The 25,105-nt window shown below is 40.8% G+C and overlaps 1 protein-coding gene and 1 long non-coding RNA gene across 2 annotated transcripts in view; one reads left to right on the plus strand and one right to left on the minus strand.

Moving 5' to 3' along the window:
• The window catches only part of USP48 (ubiquitin specific peptidase 48), a 91,909-nt gene that overhangs the window by 49,057 nt on the left and 17,747 nt on the right, over positions 1–25,105 (minus strand). The window contains 8 exon segments of the mRNA XM_043574035.1: positions 5,057–5,139; positions 5,849–5,945; positions 5,948–5,981; positions 8,949–9,059; positions 9,579–9,701; positions 10,321–10,448; positions 14,441–14,597; positions 15,553–15,673. Of these exon segments, the coding sequence (XP_043429970.1) occupies positions 5,057–5,139; positions 5,849–5,945; positions 5,948–5,981; positions 8,949–9,059; positions 9,579–9,701; positions 10,321–10,448; positions 14,441–14,597; positions 15,553–15,673 (854 nt within the window).
• On the plus strand, positions 1,964–5,985 carry LOC122480063. The gene is made up of 2 exons (XR_006296509.1): positions 1,964–2,494; positions 2,728–5,985. It is a non-coding gene; the product is annotated as an uncharacterized LOC122480063 (long non-coding RNA).

The following is a 25,105-nucleotide window of genomic DNA, read 5'->3' on the forward strand; positions in this document are numbered from 1 at the left end:
GCCCAAACCAAAGAAAAACCTCTTAGCAATGACAAAAGAGGCCCCAACCCCTCACCGGCAACACAAGCACTGCGACAAGAGGTCTCTCATGTACCGCGTGAACATAACGGCCCACGTTAGGGAAAATAAATGTCACAAGAACAAAATACAATTTTCAGACAATGATATGTGAAAACAATTTGCCATCAACAGACCCTTTCAAAAGGAATTTTATAAGCTCTATTCCATATTAAAAAAAAAAAAAGCCACTGCAGATGGGAGGTCTCGAATGCAGAAGGGAATGAATGATAAACCAAAGACGGTGGTAAACAAAACACCAACAGTCCTACACACAATAAGGCAGCCTTTGAGTTTTTTAAAAAGCAGAACTAAAATACATACAGAAAACAGGAGCCCCTGGGTGGTTGAGGTGGTTAAGGGTCTGACTCTTGATTTCAGCTCACGTCATGATCTCACATTTCATAAGTTTGAGCCCCACACTGGGTTCCAGGCTAACAATGTGGAGTCTGCTTGGGATTCTCTCTCTCCTGCTCTCTGTCCTTTTCCTGTTCATGCTTGCTCTCTCTCTCTCAAAATAAATAAATAAACAAACAAACTTTGAAAAATTACCAGAAAAAAAAAAAACACATACAAGAAATAAGCAATTTAAGAGAGGATCTACTTCTTAGTGGTTTAAGGTCCTTGTAATGTGTTTTTGGTTTTTGTTATTTTTATTTAAGTAATCTTAAGATCAACTGTTACATTCTTCCAACTGAGCCAGCCAGGCACCCCAAGGTACTTGTACTGATTACAGAGGTAAAGACACTATGTCCAGAGTTAAGTGCACATGTTATTTTCTGTGTTAACTAATGGAAGTAGAGAATAGTGATATCAGTCAGACAGCTCAGGCTTATCTACCTGGTGTGCTGGTCCACACTCCATATTTTAGGGCTTACCTGGACTCCCCCACCTACTGTTCTTTCTACCACACTGCCCTCTCCCATTACTTCATGGTAAAAGTGAACCAAAAAAAGCCTCTCCATCTCCCCAACCTCAGGAAACCATAAAGTAAACCCATTAACCCTGAGGAGAGCAAGAGAAAGAGAACGTGGGGTGGAAGGGAATGTCATGGTGTTAGTCTGGACTTCGTACCAGGTTCTTACAGCTTGGGTGAACAAGGGGACCTCAGCATTGAACTCAGGTTGTGCTGGTACCTAACTAGCAGGGATCCCAGATGCCTGGCAGAAATAAGTAAGGTCTCACTGGAGGATGTGGTGTCATGCCAGCCCTAAGGGAATCCCCACAGATTTTCCATGTGGAATAACCACCATGCAATCAAAGATAACCGAGTACAAAAGAAACATGACAACAACACAAGAACCTACCGATACCCCCAAAATAAGCCTGCACAACATTCTAAGAGTCAGTCATGGACTATAAAAGTAGGCTATGTTTCAAGAAATGAGAAGCTTTAAAACACATTCAAGTAACGGGGAGCCATAAAACGTGGTACAGATTTGAACCAGAGGAAAGATCAGTACTTAAGGGTAAGTGGGGGGGGATAAGGGTAAGTGGACCGATGCAGTTAAAAGATCCAGATTGGGGGGCGCCTGGGTGGTTCAGTCGGTTGGGCATCTGACTTCGGCTCAGGTCATGATCTTACACTCCTTGAGTTTAAACCCTGCATTGGGCTCTGCCTTGACAGCTCAGAGCCTGGAGCCTGCTTCAGATTCTGTGTCTCCCTCTCTCTCTGCCCCTCCCTCGCTTGCACTGTGTCTCTCTCTCTCTCTCTCAAAAATAAAATAAAAACATTAAAAAAAAATTTTTTTTTTAAAGATCCAGATTGGGATTCCGTTTTTTTCGTGTAAACTTGCAATTCCCCAAATTAAAAGGGTTGAGACGCAGACAGACACACAGCTATGACAGTGTTTTTCTCCAGCTACCTTCAACCACAGCCCAGATAAAGGAGCCAGGGAGGCAGGCAGTGCAAGATTTCATCATGGGTTGGGTTTCACCTGGCAATATCCCAGGAGGAAAAAGGTAAACTAAAGCCTAATGTTCAGGGATGCAAACTTACATCGTGAAGCACTAAAGCAAAATAAAAATAAAAAAATAGGGGTGCTTGGGGCGCTCAGTCAGTTAAGCATCTGTCTCATGATCTGGGCACAGGTCATAAGCTCACGGTTCGTGATACTGAGCCCGGCGTCAGGCCAGAGCTCGCTTGGGATTCTCTCTCACTTCCGTGCATGCATGCTCTCTCCCCAAACAAACAAACATTTAAACAATTAAAAATAAAAAAATAAATGAAGCACCATAAAAGCCCGATCAGTGCCTATGATTTGAGGGGAGAGAAGGGGGTGTTACTGGGAGGGGCAACAAAAAAGACTCTAGAGTACTGGGAAGCTTTATCTCTTGGCCTGGATGTTGCTCGTGCAGATGTCCACATTGTGACAATTCTTCAAGCCAAACGTGTATTTTTGACTTTTATGAATGTGTTATATTTTATTCTAAAAAGGTAGGAAAGGGGCGCCTGGGTGGCGCAGTCGGTTAAGCGTCCGACTTCAGCCAGGTCACGATCTCGCGGTCCGGGAGTTCGAGCCCCGCGTCGGGCTCTGGGCTGATGGCTCAGAGCCTGGAGCCTGTTTCCGATTCTGTGTCTCCCTCTCTCTCTGCCCCTCCCCCGTTCATGCTCTGTCTCTCTCTGTCCCAAAAATAAAATAAACGTTGAAAAAAAAAAAATTTAAAAAGGTAGGAAAGTCAATAGAGTGACGTGTATGGTGCACACAACAGCAGGACAAGGGAGGGTGTGCCCCTCAGGACGGCTGAGGGAGAAAAGTGGGAGAGATCGCCTCTAATAGGAGTTCCACATAGTATTCCCTAAATTAAATCATCATGCTACACCATACGAGTAGAAGCAGTAACTGTGACTGTGTGACCAAGAGACAACAACACAAAAATTTTCGTATCACGTTACCGTTGTCAGCCTGAATTTATACTTACCAATTCATTACTCTCAACAGCTTCAGGTTCTGGTAGTTGTGGACAGCCAGTGGAATCTGTTCTTTAATGGGCACCTTTATTACTGGACCTCAAGTCTGTCTTTGTGTTTTGCTAACTGTACTAGTTTACTTAAAATGTTTACTTATTTTTGAGAAGAGAGAGTGTGAGCCAGGAGAGGCAGAGAGAGGGGGACAGAGGATCCGAAGCAGGCTCCGCATTGACAGTAGAGAGCCTGACGTAGAGCTCAAACCCACGAACCGTGAGACCATGACCCGAGCCGAAGTTGGTCACTCAACAGACTGAGCCCCCCCAGGTGCCCAGCTAACTGTATTGAAATGTAACTGGTTTCTTCTGAAATTCTATGAATTTTATTCAGCCCCCAGACCCTCAAGGTGGTCTACAGGTATGTTAAAATCTCTAAGAAACATGGCAAAAGTTCAGTTAGAGAGTCAAGGGCTAAAGGTTCAAGGAATGGAGACCCCTTGGTTTACAGATCTCTGCAGATCTGCGGGCCCACTATTTAAGGAAACAAGGGAATTCTCCTCTTAAAAAGACCATCTTTTAGATCTACTTTTTCAGCTTCATATGGATAGGTATGCATAGACACGTATAAATAATACAGGAAAACAAATACTGGTGATATAGTTATAGAATTGCAGGTAGTTTTTATTCTTTATGCCTTCTAAATTTTCCAAATTACCAAGAATGAACCCAACCCTATGCAATTTTAACAAAAATTAATGTTTTCAGTATTTAGAAGGTTGTGTGTTTGTACAGCAAATAGCACAAGAGCCTGTGAAAGACAAGGTCTATGGCTACAAACTACTGGATTAATTTTACTAGTCTTAGCTAACAATTCTAAAATAAGAAAATAATTTTTATTCTTCTATTTAAATATTAAGAGATTTAGTCAATGCACACACTAAATCTAAATATTTCTACAGAGTTTTTGACACGTCAAGTCTATTTCATAATCATCTTGTGCTCCTTACAGTACAAATTAGACAAATACATAATATATTAGTAACATTAGTAAGAAGAACTATCAAAATCATACAGTGGAGACAAGGAAAGTGCTAATTTTACATCGAAGTTTCTGGACTCAGAGAAACCACCAGGCTATCAGACATCTCTAATTTTAAACAACTACCTGGAACAAAGGAGGCAGGAAGCAAACCACTAACCAAAGTGGACTACAGTTAAGTTACTCATTCAGCCAAATATAAAAGTAACAAAGTCCAGGTGCAAAGTCTGCAGCTGTTTTCTTCCTGCACCAAGGTGCAAATTTCAAACCGGCAACAGTGACAGAGCATCACACGTTTTAAAGTTTAAGTATTTAATACATCATTCCCCAACCTATCCAATTGTTTTTTTCCAAAGGTTTTATTTTATGGCTTGTTTCTATTGTAAGTTGCCTCCAGAAGCTTTTTATGGAAAGGGAAAGAGTTTATGGTATTAATTTCTTTATTAAAAATTTAATGGACAGGAAGATCGATCTGAGAAGTGCAACAGTCCTTCCGGTCAGGTCAGGGCAAGAGGGACAAAAGGGCAAGAAGTCTTCTTCTATCAATAATCACCCTGTATGTAAGGTGAAGACCACCAAAACAAAAGGGTAGGAAACTGTTTGGCATACCATCATAGAACTCATCACTGATATGAATTAGAGCATACATATTGAAATTATGCCACCTAAAGTTTTTGATGAAAAGTTAAAAAAATAAAAAGAAACACGAATGGAGGCAGCTCAGAGAGACTTCACTTTATGAGGAATTACAGATACAGTTCTGACACTAAGGGACCACTTTGTGGGTTCAGGCAGTAAAACACCTTCTCATGTTTTTATTCTTTTGTACACTTAATTATGGAGATCTTGACGAACCATCTAATCTTTGCTGTGTACTTACGGAAAAATGGAAGTAACACATCTCGGCTTGCCTAAAAAGCCTTTGTTCCCAGACAGACGTTAACGTTAGCAAATAAAATTTAGTAATAAACTGCTGTTCTGTATTCATCGCAAGCAGATCACAAGTTACATTCTCTGAGCATTAAAATTATCACTGCTCGGTAAAAATATTACCTTTATGTTCCACATAAGGCTCCATATCCAAAATTTCTGAGAAGCCAATGTAGGTATTCAGCTTTTTCTTATGTCCAGTTTGCCTAACCAAGAGGAAAGCTAATTATATTTATATTTAAAACAATCATAAAACAATGTATAAGCTCTATCACCTATTTTAATAAAAAACGCATTGGTAGGTAGGTGGGCTTCATTTAGCAATCTTGCTCAAAAAACCTGTACGATTAGAAGTCAACATAATGCTGTCTTGTAATTGGTGTAAAATAATAGGTTGAAATTATGAATTTAAAGTGGTGATTCTAAACTTATTTCCAGAAGTTTTAATTTAATCACAACAGAGCCACCGAAACTCCCGCACAGAAGTAATGTGCATACGCAAACACTGCCTTTATTTTAATTATAAAATCAAAGATATATTCCCATGGGGGCTGGAGCACCGTTAACTATAAATTTACTCTACTTCTTATACAGAAATACAGGAACAGCAAGATAATTCACTCCTTACCTAAATGTTTGTTTTCCTTTTCTAGTTTTTAATAATTAATAATAGAATAAAAAATAAGGACACCCTACCTTTCTAGCTTTAACTCATATATGTCTGGCTTACCTAAGAATTTTGTGATCAAACCATGAATTATTTGCAAGTCAAAAGGACAGGCCCCACCTACAGCTTTCACCCCCAAATCTAGAGTTTCAAATTGTAAGCACCGTACTACCTTCTCTGTCTATGGTAAAATCTGTCCCCATCAGTCCACAATGAGCAACCAACACCGCTACTCTGCACATGCTTACCTGTCAAAGACAAAGCGCATCAGCTGTAGGTTCAGGGTGCAGGGAAGGCTGAGGAGTCTGATCTTCCTTGTTGCGTTCTGTTTACTTTGACAGTTTCACAGAAGTATCGATTGTCTCCTTCTAATTTTTCTTCCTGCTCAGAAATAAGACATATTAGTTAAAAAAAAAAAAAAAAGTAGAGGGTGGAAAGGTTTTTTTTAAAAACTGATCAAATCTCTGATGGAAAGCATAATTTCATGTTCATTAACAGTCTCCCCCACCCCAAGCTGTTAAGGTCAAGCTACTACAAGTAACAAAAAAGGACACCTACAATAAAAGGTACTACTTGGCAGGAATATTATTTACTTGCATACAACAATTTAAAATTGATGTGCCTCTTTCCAAGATGTATGATTTTTAAAAAATTTTTTAATGTTCATTTATTTTTGAGAGAGAAAGAAAGAGGGAGGGAGGAGCAGAGAGAAAGGGAGACACAGAATCTGAAGCAGACTCCAGGCACAGAGCTCGATGCAGGGCTCAAACCCAAAAACTGCGAGATCATGACCTGGGCCAAACCCAAGATGCCTAACCCATTGAGCCTCCCAGGTGCCCCCAAGGAAGTAGGTTCTAAGTTAAAAAAAAAAAAAATCCTATGTACTTTGACACAACAAAATTAATTTAATAAGAGTGGGAAATGGGTGGGAATTACATATGGGCATCAGAATACACACACACACACACACACACACACACACTTAAAATTACTGAACCACACTGATGACATTAAGCGAAAAGAATAATGCAGGAAATTCAGTGTTCTAGCTAATGCTGGTTTCTTTTTAAATTGTTCCCGCATGTCCTCGTAACTCACTGTCCAGTGCCCCTCCTCAGCATCCTTGGCCAGCTGCACCTACCTCCCTGATCCCCTGTCTGAATGTCCTCATCTCTCTCTCTCAACCCCTTGTTAATTTTATCCAGCCCCCAATGCCCTCCCCTGAACATACCCCAAAGCAAACTCCCAATTCCTCTCCCAAGCCTAGTCCTCCCACAGCCCTTGTCATAGCGGTTCTGGCAGCTCCATGCTTCCTGGCACTCAGGCCAAAACCTCAGTCATCTTTGACTCCTCTCTTCTCCATACCCAGTCTGCAACTGTAGTAGCTCTACTTTGAAAATACACTGAAAATCCAAACACTATTTCTCACCTCGTCAGCTAACCCTCGGTCAAAGCCACCATCAACTCTTACTGTCTCCCCGGCCCCACCTTCAGCCAATTCTCAAGACAGCACCCAGAGTTAAGGATTCAAACACATCAGGACTCTCCTATGACTAGCACCCCCTGGTGGCATCTCACTGCACTCACAGTAAAAGTCCAAGCCTCTGGCAAAGGCGTATCCTAGGTGATGCTTAGTTATCTCCACAACTTCCAACTTTCTCCCCTTGCTCATCCACTTCAGGCACACTGACCTGCTGTTCCTCAAACCACCGGGCACATTCTACACCTCCTTCTTTCCTACATGGCTCCTTCCTTCACGTTCCATCATTTTATTTAGAACTGCAACCAACCTACCCTCCTTCCTACCACATTCTCCATCCCTCTTCCCTGATTTATTCTTCACCACAATACCTATTATAGTTGACACACTATATATTATACTTATCCTTATTTTATTGTCCTCCTCTGGTCCCAAAGCCACTACCTTATAAGGCAAAACTCTGTTGTCTCTTTTGCTCACTATGGTTATCCCCAACTGCTGAAAACTGTGTGTGAAAGCAGTAATCGCTCGATCAATATTTAGCTGAATGAATTCAATAAATGAGTGTTTGAAGCAGACTAACGGTTGTGCTAAAAAGGAGGAAAGGCACAAAAAATGTTTTAAGATGTGAAGCTGTATGATTAGCTCATCTACTATGTTAAGCGCTTGTTCCCACTTGGTAACAAAGGATTCCTCTTAGCAGCTTTTTCAACTCTGAGCAAAAGAGAACCACTTCCATTTCCCCACATAAATCAAAACATACAGAAAGGAGAGAGATACGCAGTGGAGGGATTTAAGAATGACCACAGTGATTTTATTTTATTTTATTATTTTTTTTTTTCAACGTTTATTTATTTTTGGGACAGAGAGAGACAGAGCATGAACGGGGGAGGGGCAGAGAGAGAGGGAGACACAGAATCGGAAACAGGCTCCAGGCTCTGAGCCATCAGCCCAGAGCCCGACGCGGGGCTCGAACCCACGGACCGCGAGATCGTGACCTGGCTGAAGTCGGACGCTTAACCGACTGCGCCACCCAGGCGCCCAGACCACAGTGATTTTAAAAAGAAAACTGTAGGGGCGCCTGGGTGGCGCAGTCGGTTAAGCGTCCGACATCAGCCAGGTCACGATCTCGCGGTCCGTGAGTTCGAGCCCCGCATCAGGCTCTGGGCTGATGGCTCAGAGCCTGGAGCCAGTTTCCGATTCTGTGTCTCCCTCTCTCTCTGCCCCTCCCCCGTTCATGCTCTGTCTCTCTCTGTCCCAAAAATAAATAAACGTTGAAAAAAAAAAAAAAATTTAAAAAGAAAACTGTATTCCACACATTGTAGTTCTCATTAAATGAAAGGACAAACTAACCTGGTAGTAACAGAGCTTAGATTCCCTGAAAACACTCTACCACTCTGAAACATACAAGTTTTTACACATAACTTTACGTGTAAAATAACCTGAAAATATCCAAAAATTATTTTAATACACCATCTGCTTTGACACCTTAAAATTTACAAAGTTTCAGGGCAACTGAGTGGCTCGGTTGGTTAAGCATCCGACTTCGGCTCAGGTCACGATCTTGCGGTTTGTGGGTTCGAGCCCTGCCTCGTGTTCCATCTGTACGGAGCACCTGCTTACGATTCTCTCTCTCCCTCTCCAACACCCCGCCCCCCGCCCTGTGCCTCTCCCCCGCTCAGGCTCTCATATCTCTGAGGATAGATAAACTTAAAAAAATTGAAATAAAAATTCATAAAGTTTCTTCTGGATTATAACATAAACAGACACTTCATATGTGGAAAAGTCTGAAGTAATGAATTTAGCCATTAAATTTTTAAAAATTCAGAATAATATTTAACTGTTAATGAGCAGAAACAACTATATACCTTCAAAAATTCCGAGATACAATCTGTTAACTGTTTATGGCCTTGGATATTTAACTCCAGTTCATAAAACTTTGATAAAAGCTTAGACTCTCTGCCACACTGGTTGCAAACTATAATAAAACAGAGTGAAAGTTAAGATCAGAGTTGGAAAACAATAAAGTTCCATTGTATTACATTCTAGAACCATGGAGAGAAGCATTTACCACCTTATTACCTTGGTTCTCTTTCACAGAAATTATTTACACTGTATGTTAAAAATAAAAACAGAAAGTGATCGGTGAAGCATGTATTTTACGCTTAGGAAAAAATTTCAGAGGCATTTTGCATTTACTCTTAAGAGTTCTCCACTCTTAAGAGTGGCTCCAATCTTACTCTTTCAACTCACACCACAGCCACAAAGTCCGTGGCAAGAGCTCGACCACACGTAGGTCTCAACACCTGAATGAGTCCAACTGCATTTACCAAGTCAGTTGCTTTCATGTTCCCCCTGGAAATCTATTACTAGAAATATTTCAGGTCCCGCGATAACCCACGAAGGCTATAACTTGGAACTTAACTGAAAATCACATCACATACGAGCAACTGTCTTAGAATAAAATGTACCCTGGGAAAGATGAAACACACTTACACAGTTACATAAGCATATTCTCCACAGAATTGCTGCTGGACAATGTTCCGCACATCTGGATTCTTTTGTTTAGACAAAGTATCTTCCAAAAGAGACATAAATAGCTTTGAAAATTCTTGGGCATCCTACAACACAAGTTTGGGTTAATTTAAAAAATAAAAACAAAGAAAAAAGAAAAAGAAACAGAAAATGAAAACGAAAGAAAAATCATTATCTTGATTTTCAATTTCTGATACAAACAGCAACAAGTGAAATGTTCCAGAAACTACCTCTATTTTTGAAGTTAGCATTTTCAACTAAGGACTAGAGCTATGTTGAATCAATTTGTACCCATGCATGAATTTTCAGAAATGAGATCAAGGAAAATGTGTAATATGCAGGACAGCTAATAAATGCTGAAATTCCAAATAGGAAAAAAAAAAAAAAAAACTTAATTTCTAAAAAGGATTTCACTTCATTTCCCCCTACAAACATTCTAAAGAACACCTGGGTACCTTTTCATATTAAAAAAAATTTTAAGGTTCTTTGTTATTTTCTGGGAGTGGGATTGGGGAACTTGTTAGGAAGCAGTCTTTTTCTTCCCACCTTCCATCTTACTCAATGGTTGAAAATTTTGGATTAATATATATTTATTATAAAAGAAAATTTATTTTTGCCATTCTTCTAAAAAAAACCCAACATAAATAAAAAATAAAAAGATATCATATTCTTTCACTTAATAAAAAAACATTTAAAGGTCCTTACCTGCTGCTGTCCTGTGTCCAAGCCCAAGGCTTTAACAAATCCCGATGGATCGATGTATCGCCTGTTACTGTTTTGCAACAAGGCAAACAAGTACTGGAGATGCTCACAAATTGTCTGAGGTTCATAATCTATTAAAAAAACATGTCTGTCTTTTAAAAACTACTCCTCTCCTTTTTTAAAATATGTACTTCTTCACATGAGAATGTGATTAAACACCCTTATATCCAAAGTATATTAGTGTTTTATTACAGTTCTACAACTTTAACAGAAACAATTATTCTGGAAGTAATGAGGTAGCCACAGCTATCCATATACAGCCCCCAAAGGCAAGGATTGTATGTGCATTATGACAACAGCATTCATGACTATAGTTTTCCAAACTGTCAAATCACACTGAAACGTTCATTCCAGTAATAAAAACCATGGACTATATTCACCATTCGCATAAGATGGCCAAACACTTTACTGTAATCTCATTAATGTTTATTTACCATAGGTAAAGCAAGTGACAAGAGGGGGGTGGGGAGGAGCAGAGAGAGACACACACACAGAATCCAAAGCAGGGTCGAGGCTCCAGGCTCTGAACTGTTGGTACAGAGCCAGACATGGGGCTTGAACCCACGGAACTGTGAGATCACGAACTGAGAAGTTGGATGCTGCATAGAAGTCGGACTGACACTCAAGCACCCCTAGAGTTGCTAGGTTTTTTTTATTTAAAAAAAATTTTTTTTTCAACGTTTATTTATTTTTGGGGCAGAGAGAGACAGAGCATGAACGGGGGAGGGGCAGAGAGAGAGGGAGACACAGAATCGGAAACAGGCTCCAGGCTCTGAGCCATCAGCCCAGAGCCTGACACGGGGCTCGAACTCACAGACCGCGAGATCGTGACCTGGCTGAAGTCGGACGCTTAACCAACTGCGCCACCCAGGCGCCCCTAGAGTTGCTAGTTTTAATGAATCTGGGAAGGTATGTAAATAGGACACAAGAGCCCAGAAAGACGTGAGTATGATCTTGGGTGCCAGTCGCCACCCTTCTTTGCCTCCTCTGTGATGAGCCTGGCAAACAACTCTCCTTCACCAGCCTGCACAAGGTCTTGTCAGCAGAAGGTACTGGAGGGTTCAGTTGCCCCTGACCCACCTGTGGCTCAGTTGGTTAAGCATCCGACCAGCCTCCTGCAGCCAAACCAGCACCAAATGGCTTCCAACAGCTTCCCCCGGTGTCTCCTCTGGTGTGTCGCAGGGGGCTGCCTCTAGTGAGGGACTTCCTCTTGAACAACCCCTTGGGCACCCTCTCAGGTGACTTAGCAGGGGTTTCTGAGGCCCAGGACCTCCCTGTGGTCAGTTTCAAGCAGGGGTTCCCACTGAAGCAGCAGCTCAGCACCTTCTCAGGCACCTAGTGAGCGTGCACAGGGAGTTGTCCAGAGGTCCAGATTTCGGACCTGAGCAGTGGGGGGTGAGACCCTCCCTAGGTGTTCTCTTTTGCCCTGGGAGTGGTGGCTGCTCTGTGTATCTGCTATTCTTATATTTTTTAAGTCCTCTTTAATTCTTACCAACCAATTCCCCCATTACTCTAATTTCCTGTTACTAATTCCCTATTCTTGGGGTGCATTTCATAACATATAGAATTGTCAAATCACTACACTGCACACCTGAAACTAAAATGTCAACTATTAAAAAATCCCTTCCAAAAAACCCTTCCAGTAAAATGTTTTGAAAATTAAAAAATTAAGTCTATCTTGTATAATAATAATAATTCGGGGTGCCCGGCTGGCTCAGTCAGTAGACTGTGCAACTCTTGATCTTGGGGTTCAAGCCCCACGTTGGGTGCAGAGATTACATAAAATAAAAATCATAAAAATTATATATATAACAATAATTCCTTATTCTTTCCCTATTCAAATTATTGTGTACTTTCTTTTATTTTAAACTCTGAATAATTTATCTCTTTACTACCACTTGTGACTCTCGGGAAGTCAATGTTTCATTTGTAAAACAAAGATAAAAATCTCACTTCCTGGGGTGCCTGGAGTGCAAATGCTTTGAAGGCTGTTAAAAGTTGTGTGTATACTCCAACTCTCCTATTTTATAGGTTAGGTACTCCACCTGTATAACTCCATAAATAACTCATACTCTGCTGGCTTTCTTATCTGTAAAATGAGGGAAAGGCTGAGTTGGTAGCAGAACCCAGATCCCATCATTTCCAAAGTAAAGCCTTTGCACTCCACTGCACTGTATCAGCTAGGATAGTACCACAAATGTACACTCTTATCAGAAAACAAGGTCAGGGAAGACTTTGGTGAAATAAAAATTCCTGTGCTTAGAAATTTAAAAAAAAAAAAATTTTTTTTTTTTTTTTGAAGATACACATTGAAGCCACATTAAAGGCCATGACACATCATTTTATAAAACAGAAATTTAGTTTTCATTTGTCATTTAACTGACCTCTCACTGGTAAATTTATATTTCGGCAAACTAATGCTATCAAAAAGGATCCATTTAACATTACTCATCCTTTGCATACATTCCTATTTTTTTTTAATTTATTTATTTTGAGAGAGAAGAGCACACACACACAACACGGGGGGGGGGGGGGCGGGCGGGCAGAAAAATAGGAAGAGAGAGAGAGAATCCTAAGCAGGGTCTGTGTGCTGTCAGAACAGAGCAGAGGCAGGGCTCAATCTAATGAACCATAAGATCATGACCTGAGCAAAAATCAAGAGTTGGACGCTTAACCGACTAAGCCACCCAGATGTCCCATACATTATTAAACACTCAATATCCTGGGGTGCATGGTGGCTCAGTTGGTTAATCATCTGACTTCGGCTCAGGTCATGATCTCATGGTTTGTTGGTTTGAGCCCTGCATCAGGCTCTGGGCTGACAGCTCCGAGTCTGGAGCTTGCTTCAGATTTTCTGTCTCCCTCTCTCTCTGCCCCTCCCCCAACTCATGATATCTCTCTCTCTCTCAAAAATAAACTTAAAAAAAATAAAAAATAAAATAAAACACCCAGTATACTATTAATCTAGATTTAAATATTCAGAACTATGAAAATAAAGCTTTGGAGAAATAATCCTAAGAGTTTTAAGCACTATGTTTTGGGGCAGAGGGTTGTTTTAAGTAGGCTCCATGACCAACATGGGGGTCGAACTCGTGAAGGACCCCAAGATCAAGAGCCTCATGGTCTATGGACTGGGCCAGCCAGGCACCCCTTAAGCACTGTGTTTTGAAGCACAAATTACAATTAACAAAGATCGAGACTCTAAAGTGTTACTGTTATCTGACGGGGCTGTCAGAAGTGGTGGGGCTTATAAATCCTATTTTTTCTCTCTCAGAGCCAAAGACATGAGCCATGTGCCCAACCAAGAGCATCCAAAACACGGCACAGTATGTAGATGGAAGCAAAAGTCAAAGTTCCCAACTTGGAGCTCCCAGACCTATGTGATTTTCTTCCATCCCCCAGCTTTGAGAAAGAGAAAAATCTGATTTGTTCCATGAAAAGTTCCCTCTCAAAAAGAATAATCTCTAATAGAAAGTCATATCAATCAAGAATAATAATCGACATGCTATTCATGAAATAAAATAATTCCAGTAGAAACTGTTTGAAACTGATCCTGTGTAAAACACAAAACTGATTCTAAATTTCCAATGTGAGTAGTTGCTAATGGTAATTCATTTTGCCAAGGTTAGTGAATTTAACGGTAATCTTAGGGGTATCATCTAAGTCAGCCTATCTGGGAATCAGGACAAAAGACTGTGGTCACAATGAAATATTAAATCTCTCAAACTAAAGAGAGTAATCTTGTCTGCTTTACTGACTGATTTCCATCAATCACTAAAAATTAATGAACTACAATCACAGTGTATTACCTAGAGCAATTATTGATGTAAGCTATATAATAACAATCAAATGTATTTCCTTCACTTGGATGTGAACAATTTCAGTGCACCATTAACAAATTTACAGGAAAAGTGAAAACTATTTTGAATCCTGACAATGTTTATGGACATACCACCAAGCCCGGCACATACGGAGCACTAAGAAGTTAGTTCCCTGCATTTGGAAGGTTTTCTGGCTGGCAATATGCTGCGAAGTGAGCCCTCCCCACATGCGCCCCACTAACCTTTCTCCTCTTGGATACTATCGCCCATCACGTAGTCGCTACAGGTACTTGGACATAAGTATAGTGCCTGCCGAAGCTCCAAGTTGAGAAACCACACTTGAAGAAACGTGTTGACGTAACAAGTAGCTCCAAGGTTAGTGAGGCCCACAAATGAGTTCTACAAAAATGCAAAATTCATAATCATAGAGTCAATTTCCCTTCACACACACAAAAATGATAAGAGGAACTATTTAATTTCAGATTAAAAATTTGCTAAAACTACCCAGGTCAACATGGTATAACCACCACAAGGCTCTCTTGGCCAGGGCGAGGACATAATTTCATGGAAGATGCATCTGGGGTGGCTACTGGAGTGGAAAAGACTTAGGACAGCTCATCTCCAGTCTTCTGGTCTTCTTTGGCCCCTTCAATCTAAAATTAAAGTGGTGGGCTCAAGGACAGGTCTGTTCTGAACACGTGTACATAGGCTGTTCATTTGCTCTATTCCTAAACTGTCAACATTTAGGAGTAAAACGTTTAGGAAGTTAAACTTCCAGAAATCCCATAGATCTGGGAGAAGTGGAACAAGGAGAGTTGATTACAACTTCTTCTAAGACTGAGAATTCCTGAACTTAGGAAGATTCATTCTTAACAAAGTATCCATACAGCTGACTATTTTGTGAACGCCGGGCTTTAGGGTTTAGAAAACATTAATGGGTATTTTTAAAAAAGTAAAACTATCTGCTACACGTGTAATATCTAACACAATGAACCCAAGAAAAGCGAGGTAGAATCATTATGTGAGTTTGTTCCCTGGATTTACCACTTCCTTTAAAGAGGCTTAAAAATGAGTTTGAAATGAAATATACAATATTAAAGCAAACACAGAATCAGCATTTAAACTAAAACTATCATTTAAGACTTGCTGGATTACATGGCCACCTGTTTTAAAGTATCACTACCAATAAGAACTGTTGCAATTCAAGCAGTTATAGGGTTTTAAGTTCCATTACATCTTAAAGCTGCACAGGCTCCCACAAAGTCCATTATAGTTTCAGATCATAGATGCAAAACAAAACAACAAAAACCCAGAGGGATACCACATAGCAATAACTTAAAAAATGATGGCTTACCTTTTTTCTCCTCTCACAGTTGGGATCATCAATGTTATGGAAACTATTTTCATCTATTTCTCCTAACCAAATATGCTCACCAATCCCAACCAAGCAATTCGGATTTCCTTTGCAGTTTCGTCTGACAGAAATAAATAAATAAATAAATAAATAAATAAATAAATAAATATATTATTTTTAATTAAGAAATGTCACAGCTCCATATTACACATGCAGATTAAAACTATAATGCTATAGAGTATTTTATCATATCTCTCCTCTATAAAAATTAGGAAAACTTAGAAGGTATAAACCCCACACTCAATTTGTAAGGCTGAAACACAACTCCTTTACTGCTGAGAAATACAAACTGGTAGTAGGACTTTGAGGGAGAGGAATTTTGCAATCTGACAAAACTATACATATAGCTACCTTTTGACCTAGTCATTCATTTCTAAGAATTCACCCTGAAGATACAGCCCCAACAGTGCAAGAAAACCCAGCACAAACACCACCTCAGGTATTCATTATAGCACTGTTTGTGAAATACTGGGAACCCAAATGGCCAAACGTAGGGGATACTGTACATCTGCACAATGGAGTACTATTCAACTGTAAAATGAAAAACACATAACAAACCTCTGTGAACGGATGTGGAGTAATTTCCAGGATATATTAGCGAGTAAAGAAAGCAGTGTGCAAAACAGTACCTATATAATTCACTTTCTTGTGTAAGAAAGATAGGGAAATAAGAAAATATACATGTATCTATTTGAACAAAAAAATACAAAAAGGATAAACCAGAGACTAATAAAAGTGGTTAGCTACTGAATATGAGTGGGTTTAGGGTAAACAAAAATGGCGGGGTATGTGACACTTTTCTGAACATACTGTTCTATAATACACTGCTGAACTGGGGGGCTGTGTGTGGGTTACACACAGAAATCAGTAAGCATGGGGAGAACCCTAAATCTCACATAAACACATTCCAACTAAATAACATCCACAATGAAGGGAAGGGGGAACTAACCCAAGTAACTTGAATAAGGTCATTCATTAGCAAGCTCATTTAGTGGTGTCTTCAGGCTAAAAAGGAACAAATACCAAATCTGAATGACTTCCTTTTCACAGAGACGTTAACAATTCTAAAACTACTTTCCAAAACTACTTTCCGTATATTCTCTATTTGAATAAATAAGTAAATATACTGGGGCTAAAGGAAACCAAGTTTTGGAAAGTTACAAGTAAGAAAAGGGAGGAAGAATAAAGTGAACCCCGCAGTACTGGATCAGGAATAATAAGTGTAAACTTGGGGAAGATTAAGGTTGCCAGATAAACTACAGAACAGTAGTTATTTGAATTTCAGATAAATGACATGTTTAAGTTAAAAAACATTTGTTGTCTTATCTGAAATGTAATTGGGCAGGCCAACAACATGGCCTTTTGTCAGCTGAGGGTGTAGAAGCAATAATGTGAGACTCCTAGCAACCAGGTCTTGATTTCTAAGTCTTCCCACGACTCCTTGCAGAAATGACTGATTCCAAGTCTGGACAGAGAGTACAAGAGGAACGTGGAACATCTTGCTGTGACCCAGAAGTAGGGATGTACTAAAAGAATGATGGAGGAGAGGGGTGCCCTGGTTGAGGTCATAATCTCATGGTTCATGAGATTGAGCCCCACGTCTGAGCTCTGCGCTGACAGCACAGAGCCTGCTTAGGATTCTCTCTCCCTCTTTCTCTGCCCCTCTCCCCTGGTTTACACATGTGTGCATGCAGTCTCTCTCAAAATAAATAAACTTAAAAAAGTAGAGTCTATCCTTGTCCTCACTGCCGCCCCCCCCCCCCCCCCCCCCGTGGGCAATCTTGTACTCTTCAACCTGGTCCAAAGTTGGGTCCTTGCTGCAGCCTGAAAATTAGATGAAATAGGGTTGAACTTTGAAAAAACTTTCAAAACAGATGTGAGAAGTTGAAAGCAACTTGCATTATTTGGCCCTAGAGTGTTGGTATTGTTTTTTTTGTTTGTACACATCTTCTTAAATTAATTGCTGGCTAGGTATTACTGACAAAGCGTTCAATCAGCTAGAACACCATCACCATAGATGAGCTGAAGCAGTGATGAAGCACCAGCCCCAGGCAGAACCTATGGCTTATGGGCCCCTAGGGCCACACCTGCAGGTAAGAACTCAAAAAGCCAATGGCAGCGCTTTGCAGTAATAAAAGCAGTTAAGTTAACAGATAATAAAGAATTCCAAATAGGGGCTACGCATTTCTCCATGAACCCAGTCTTGTGGGGGCTTTTCTGGGTTTGTTTGTTGTCTTGTTTGGAGAAGTGGAGAATCTACTTAAAAAGCATAAATGGTAAAACCATTTCTAATTACAAGCGATTACTCCCAAGCCACCCTAAGCAGCACAACAGAACACCAATATCAGAGGCTAGAATGCCTACAGATGAAATCTCTCCATTCAGTCTCCAATGCCCTGGAAGTTCATTTTATCCACGGGAAGAGTAGGCCACGGGTGTCACGTAGCATTTATCATCACATGTGTACCAATTTTCTTATAGCAGAAAAATATTTTTGCATACCTGTGTCTATCAAAGTGTAAAAAGAGATCAAGTAGGCTGAGTGTCTCAAGATAGGAGACAGGCACACATGTTTTCCAGGAAAGACTGGTTTACTACTGTGTAAACACCCTAGCCAGTTTGACCCATTTATATTACTTACTTGGCCCTAGAAAGCAGGATTTGCTAAAGCTGGCTTAGAAATAAAGAACCTTTTCAAGGTCACAAGTAGCCCTGATTTAGTCAGGGTGATGCCACTCACCTTCTCTGAATATAAACTTCTATAAACCTTATAACTAACTTCAGAAATCCTTCCTTCTGTCTCCAGGGTGATCAGAGAACCAAATCACAAAAACCCAGCATGAGAAAACAGTCAACCTGGTTCTTTCCTACTCTCCCATCTCATTTACTTCTACATCAGCTGGCTTAAGAATAGGTTTGTGGGGCCACCTGGCTGGCTCAGTTGGTACAGCATGAGACTCCTGACCTCAGGGTCATGAGTTCATGCCCCAGGTTGGGTCTAGAGATTAAAGAGATTACTTTTGTTTGTATGGCTGATATCTATTACTGTATAACTGCATGTGCCAAGTTTCTTCATCTACCGCTGCCCTATAAGGCCTTTTTTTCTGAGAACAAACTGTTCCTTGGGTCTTGTAGTTCTAGTGAAAGGACCTCAATGATCACCATTTTGACCTTGAACTTTCTAAGTGATTAAATTCTTCTTTCCAGCTTATCTCTGAACTCAGACAAAAGGTCCCCTGACGTGAGCCATTCCCCCACCCACCCCAAGCAATAAGAACGGCCCAGAGCCAGCAAAACCCCACCCAGGACAATGACCTTCACTGCTTCCCTGCAAGTACCCACCAGCCTTTGCCTCACATTTTCCTTACATAAACCTGGAAGTATTTTTGGCACTTGGGAGACAGTCTTGGGAGATGCCAGTCCAGGGTGTCAACAGAAATAAATTCCTTTCTTGTTTTACCACCACACGCGTCTCTGCCTTTGGAGTTTGTCAGTGAGCTGGCAAACCTGGTCCGTGTGGGACCCCGGGAGCTAGAGGCTCAGGCACCCCGGCTACACTAGCAAGAGCTGCTGAGATGCAGCTCCAATCCATCACTGAAACACAAAAATCCCACAAGATGTTTCAAATGGAAAAGTGAGGAACAGGGGGAGAAACATTCGTCCCTCTGAGGTAGCAAGAGACTTCTGGATGGCACGGGACCTGGAAAGCTTGGCTGCCTAGGAAGGAACCAACATGCTGATTTGTCTGAGAAGCAGAAACAGGTGGTTCATGAAAAGGCTCCCTGCCTTATCTGTGATTTGTCCAAATTTCCCTGAATTAACAGACAGACGCCCTCGCTAGTCATTTTCCTTCTGGCTAGCTAGCTTCAAGGTTCTTTCACCTGTGTCTAGGAGTGCTAACAAATATGAACTAACTAAATAAAGCTATTCCTGTTATTACCATTCTAAAAGCCACTTCAGTCTCTGATAGACCTGATTCTTAAAAACGGGTTGCCTCTCTTTCTCTAAACTTTCTTATAAAGCTAGTTAACAAACACAGGAGAAGATACTCAAATCCAGAGAAATGCAAACTTAAAACAGCCATGAAAGATGTCTTTGCTTACCCAATTAGCAAAAATTTCCCAACGATGAACCAGTATCAAGCGCAAGCCGCTGTGCAATGGGAGCTCAAACACAACTCTTTTGGGAAAACTTGAGAAAATGTCTCAAATATTAAATGACACCAACATTTTGTTTCAAGAAGTCTACCCCTGTGCACAGGTCCACAGAATATGCAACAACACTGTGACAACGAAACATAACGGTGAATCCCAATAGCTACTTTCTCCAGAACCGTGTGACAGAAAGACACCAAGTGGCTGAAGTGGTAGACGGGGGATAGGTTCCAAAACGTTTGGTTTGACTCGCTAAGCAGCTGTGACATGACTTGCTGTGATTTTAAGCCAGCAGAACACCTCGGCAGCAATCCTAATGGAGGATCAAGTCCTAAACCAGTTTAGTGGCAACAGGAACGCAGGAAAGCTGAATTCAAGTTTATCGATGCGAGGGAATCAACAGGACTTGGGGACCACGTAGACAGCGAGGGTAAGAAGGGAACAGAGATGTCTGCAGTGCCCAAAACTGTGAAGAAGGAAATCAATTTTCCGCAGATCAAAACCTGCTCAGCTGCAGAGTGAAAAAACAATAGGCTACATGTCTAGTTCCTTCGATACTGGCCACAGGTAAGAGATGAAGTTTCAGCTGTTCCGACAGATCTCCAAGGATCTGCCTTTTAAGAGTATCTTCCAACACAACGAACAAAAATTTATAGCCAATGATTTCATAGTTGCTATATACTTGGAAGAAAATTCACTGCTTGAATGGGAAACGGGGTGGAGCTCTCAGTCCCTGTGAATGGTCATTAAAAGGATTACTGCTTTGTTTTTCTCATCATCTTTGCTTCTTAGCTCTTAGGACATCATGTCAGAGACGGCCCAGGCATAAGTCAATGAAGGAAGGACAGCATGCCAACTTTCCTGCTCCTGGTGAAAATCTGACTACACTGAAGCTTTGCCTAATGCAGCCTTTTTCTGAAAAGCAACTTGACTATATGTATTTATATATATAGTGTTTATATATATATATATATATGTGTGTTTATATATATGTGTGTTTGTGTTTATATGTATGTATATATATGTACATATATATGTACATATATGTGTATATGTACGTATATATGTGTGTGTTTATATATATATATATATACATATATATATATATATAAAATTATAAAGACTTACTGGTACTTTGACTCAGAACCACCAGATCGTATCCTAAGCACACACAGATGTCAACAAATACTTTCAAAGATTATCATCACTACTTAGCAACAAGCTACCTGCCCAACCACAGGAAAACCAGAGTTGCTTATATCAGAAAACTGTTTAGAAACAAGCTACTGGCCCAACCACAGGGATGATGTTGAACTGTGGTAGTGACATGGAGTATTATGCAGCCATTAAAACTCTTTTCAAGCAATACTTTAATGACATGTGACCATGCTCAAACAGAATTCTAAATAAACAGGATACAAAGTTATCCATTATGACGCTAATTTTTCTCTGTATTTATCTACTTTTGAGAAAGAGAGAGAGAAAGAGTAAGCAGGGGAGGGGCAGAGAGAGAGAGGGAGACAGGAATCCCAAGCAGGCTCCTTCCTTGCCATCAGCACAGAGCCCAATGCAGGGATCAAATTCACAAACCATGAGATCATAACCTGAGCAGAAATCAAGAGCTGGACGCTTAACTGACTAAACCACCTAGATGCCCCATTATGACTCTAATTTTTCTAATGGGGAGGGCGTGATGTTCCTTATATATTTTTCACAAAAGAAAGCTTTTGAAAAGAGAAGAAATCACAAGGAAAATAAGAAAATACTTTGAACTGAATAAAGCATACCAGAAGTTGAGATGGAACTAAAGTAAGTGCTTAGAGGGGAATTTATAGCATTAAATGTTCATATATATATGCTTATACACACACACACACACACACACACACACACACACATAAAAAGCCTCAGGGTGCCTACTATCAACACTGCTATCAATCAATACATGTCCACTAGACAGATCACAACACGCACATAACAGTAAACAGTATCATTTTGTGTAACCCAAACCTAGCATCTTATAAAAGCAACTAGACTTCAAAGGTGACACTTTCTGTCACACAGAGATGCCCAGATAATTACAGGACCTGAGGATACTGAAAGGAATGACAAGGTCCTAGGCATCAAAGACGGGTTCGCAGCACATGAGGTGACGGGCAAGTAAAAGGATAACTCCAGAGACATTAATGCAGTGGTGGCATGAAGCACGGACTCTGGACTCCACAGCAGAGATCTCACAGGAAGGGAGGCACAGTGCTGTGGAGGTGAGAGTCTCCAAGGGTGCTCAGGAACTCACTCCATGGGGGAGGGAAAACTCCAGAGCATTCCAGGCAGAGGGGAGCAAATGGAGACGGAAGACTGGAGAATCAAGCAGGAGGAAATCAATGCAGCCCGCCCAGCTCCACCAAGCTACAGAGGGGAGGAGGCCTTCCAGCTCAGCACAGCTGGAGGCTTTGCAGGGAAGTCAGGGGCCACATCAGCTCACAGAACAGATAAGAGCTTGGACTTCATCCAAGAAGCAGCAACAACAACAACAACAACAACAACAACAACAACAACAAGCCAGCATAAGCTATTTAAAAGAAAAATAATCGGATTTGCACTTTAGAAAGAGCCTCTAATTGTGCTTCTCTACCAGAGTGCCTTATAAGAATCACCTGAAGATCCCACAAGTTTTGCTTTTTCAATAAATGCCATTCTTATAAAGCTCCTCCTGCTTCTTAATAAGACAAGTTTTAAGCCTCTAAGGGTTTTTTTTTTTTTAATGGGAGATTTTTCAAAGAATAAATCCTGGCTCTTCTTGTTTGTGTGTGTGTTGGGGGGGGAGGGGAACGACAGTGAAATTTACAAGGGATGCTGTTAGAAGAGACAAGAAACGAGGATCAGAAGATGCCGGCACAGGGAGAAGATGCCGCTGGCACCAAGTTCAAATCAACAGCGCTTACTAATTATCACTTTTGTGGTGAGTGAGGGGGAAAAAGGAGTCAGGTTTTTATGTATGTGGTTCCATTTAAAATATTTTTTTGGTGCACCTGGGTGGCTCAGTCAGCTAAGCATCACCTTCCGCTCAGGTCATGATCTCACAGTTCAGGAGTTCGAAGTTCAAGTGGTGAGTTCGAGCCCCTGAGTTGGGCTCTCTGCTGTCAGCCCAGAGCCAGCTTCAGATCCTCGGTCCCCCTCTTTCTCTCTCTGCCCCTCCCCCGCTTGCGCTCTCTCAACAATACATAAAACATTTTTTTAAAAAAATGTTTTTTAAAGGGTGGAAATGACATTTTAAAAAATGTCATTTAAAGGATGGAAATCACAAAAAAATAGATGCCTTGAAAATACATCTAGAAATTCATAAAATGTTCATTCATCTAACAACCTGATTTCATCTGAAATTCTGCATTCTGCCCAAAAGGATCCAAAAGAACATCAGCACGTAGCCTTTGGGACAGATGAGGCATCAGGATCCTGGCTAACCATGTTTCACAATGTGCAGTTACCATTCTGAGGCAGGGTGACTGGCCCTACAGCAGCCTTCTTCTTTGAGGGGATTCCAAGGTTGGATCTTTTCATCCACCTTCTAAGACTCAACCTGCTCGGAAACATTGGCAGTGTTAAAATAAGCACGCCCATCTAAAGTTTTCCATTTCTCAGGTCAGGTTAAAAAAAAATCCCCAAAGCAAATTAACTATTAAAACAATGTCAGGGGCACCTGGGTGGCTCTCGGTTGAGTGTCTGACTTCAGGTCAGGATCTCACAGTTCATGGGTTTGAGCCCTGCATCAGGCTCTGTGCTGACAGCTCAGAGCCTGGAGCCTGTTTCGGATTCTGTCTGTCTGTCTGTCTATCTCTCTCTCTCTCTGCCCCTCCCTCACCTATGCTCTGTCTCAGGTGCTTAAATAAATAAGCATTTAAAAAAGAAAAACAGGGGCGCCTGCGTGGCTCAGTCGGTTAAGTGTCCCCAACTTCGGCTCAGGCCATGATCTCACAGTTTGTGAGTTTGAGCCCCACATCAGGCTCTATGCCGACTAGCTCAGAACCTGGAGCCTGCTTCAGATTGTGTCTCCCTCTCTCTCTGTCCCTCCCCCGCTCATACTCTGTCTCTCTCTCTCAAAAATAAAATAAACATTAAAAAAAATTTTTTTAAAGAAAAACAAAACAATGTCAATAACACTCTTTAAGGGGCTCCTGGGTGACTCAGTTTGTTGAGCCTCTGACTTGATTTTGGTTGAGGTCATGATCTGATGGTTTGTGAGATCAAGCCCTGCGTTGGGGTCAGGAAACCTTGCTGCAGTCAGGGCTTTTAAATACACCAGGAAGACACTGGTGGAACCAGAGGTGGTGATACCCTCGATTAGAATGACTTGATCAGAGGCACAAAGGAAGAGTCTCAAAATGAAAGGACGAGTTGGGAAGCCTACCAAGACTATGAGAATCACTACCAAAAAACTCCTTGTGGTGAGGGTTCTAAGACGTGGGCTCGTTTTCAGACGAGGATCCACAAGTGACTCATCGATTTGCACAGTCCTTCTAAGATTGGTAAGCAGATTACTTCCATCAGTATTGAGCTGAGAGTCAAGGCTGAAGTCACCATTGCAGATGCTTAAATCAACCTTTTTAATAAATTGATTAGCAGTTGTTAAAAAAATAAAATAAAACCAAACAATGTCATTAAGTCTTCTTGGGGAGCCTGGGTGGTTCAGCTGGTTAAGCCTCCAACTACGGCTCAGGTCACGATCTCATGGGCTCACGGGCTCAAGCCCCGTGTCAGGTTCTGTGCTAACAGCTTGGAGCCTGCAGCCTGCTTCAGATTCTGTGTCTCCCTCTCTCTCAAAAATAAATAAACATTAAAAAAATAATAATAAACATTAAAAATAAATAAATAAAATAAATGTTATATTTTGAAACATTGTTAGTAACAGCAAAAGACTGAAAATAAGCCCAGTATCAATTTACAGGGAACTGGCTGAATAACCTAAGGAAAATCCATACAGTACTATAAAATATAACCATATATAAGAGAAATGAATACAAATATCCAAAGACTGTACATGAAAGCTAATAGAAAATTTTTATTTACAAGCTGTAAATGATCCAAATATCCATCAGTAGAATAAACAAATTAGGGTAAATTCATACCAGAGACTACTACTCAGTCCGCCTCCCCCCAAAAAACTGATACATGCAACATAGATGATTCTCAAAAGCATGATGTAAAGCGAAAGAATCCAGACACAAAAAAATAATGGACTGTTAGCAGTCCATTAATATAAAGTTCAAGAAAAGACAAAACTAATCTATGTAGAAAGAAATCAGAATAGTGGTTACCTATAGGGAGATGGGAACTAAGTG

The sequence above is a fragment of the Prionailurus bengalensis genome, chromosome C1, assembly GCF_016509475.1.
Source record: "Prionailurus bengalensis isolate Pbe53 chromosome C1, Fcat_Pben_1.1_paternal_pri, whole genome shotgun sequence".
NCBI classification, from domain to species: domain Eukaryota; kingdom Metazoa; phylum Chordata; class Mammalia; order Carnivora; family Felidae; genus Prionailurus; species Prionailurus bengalensis.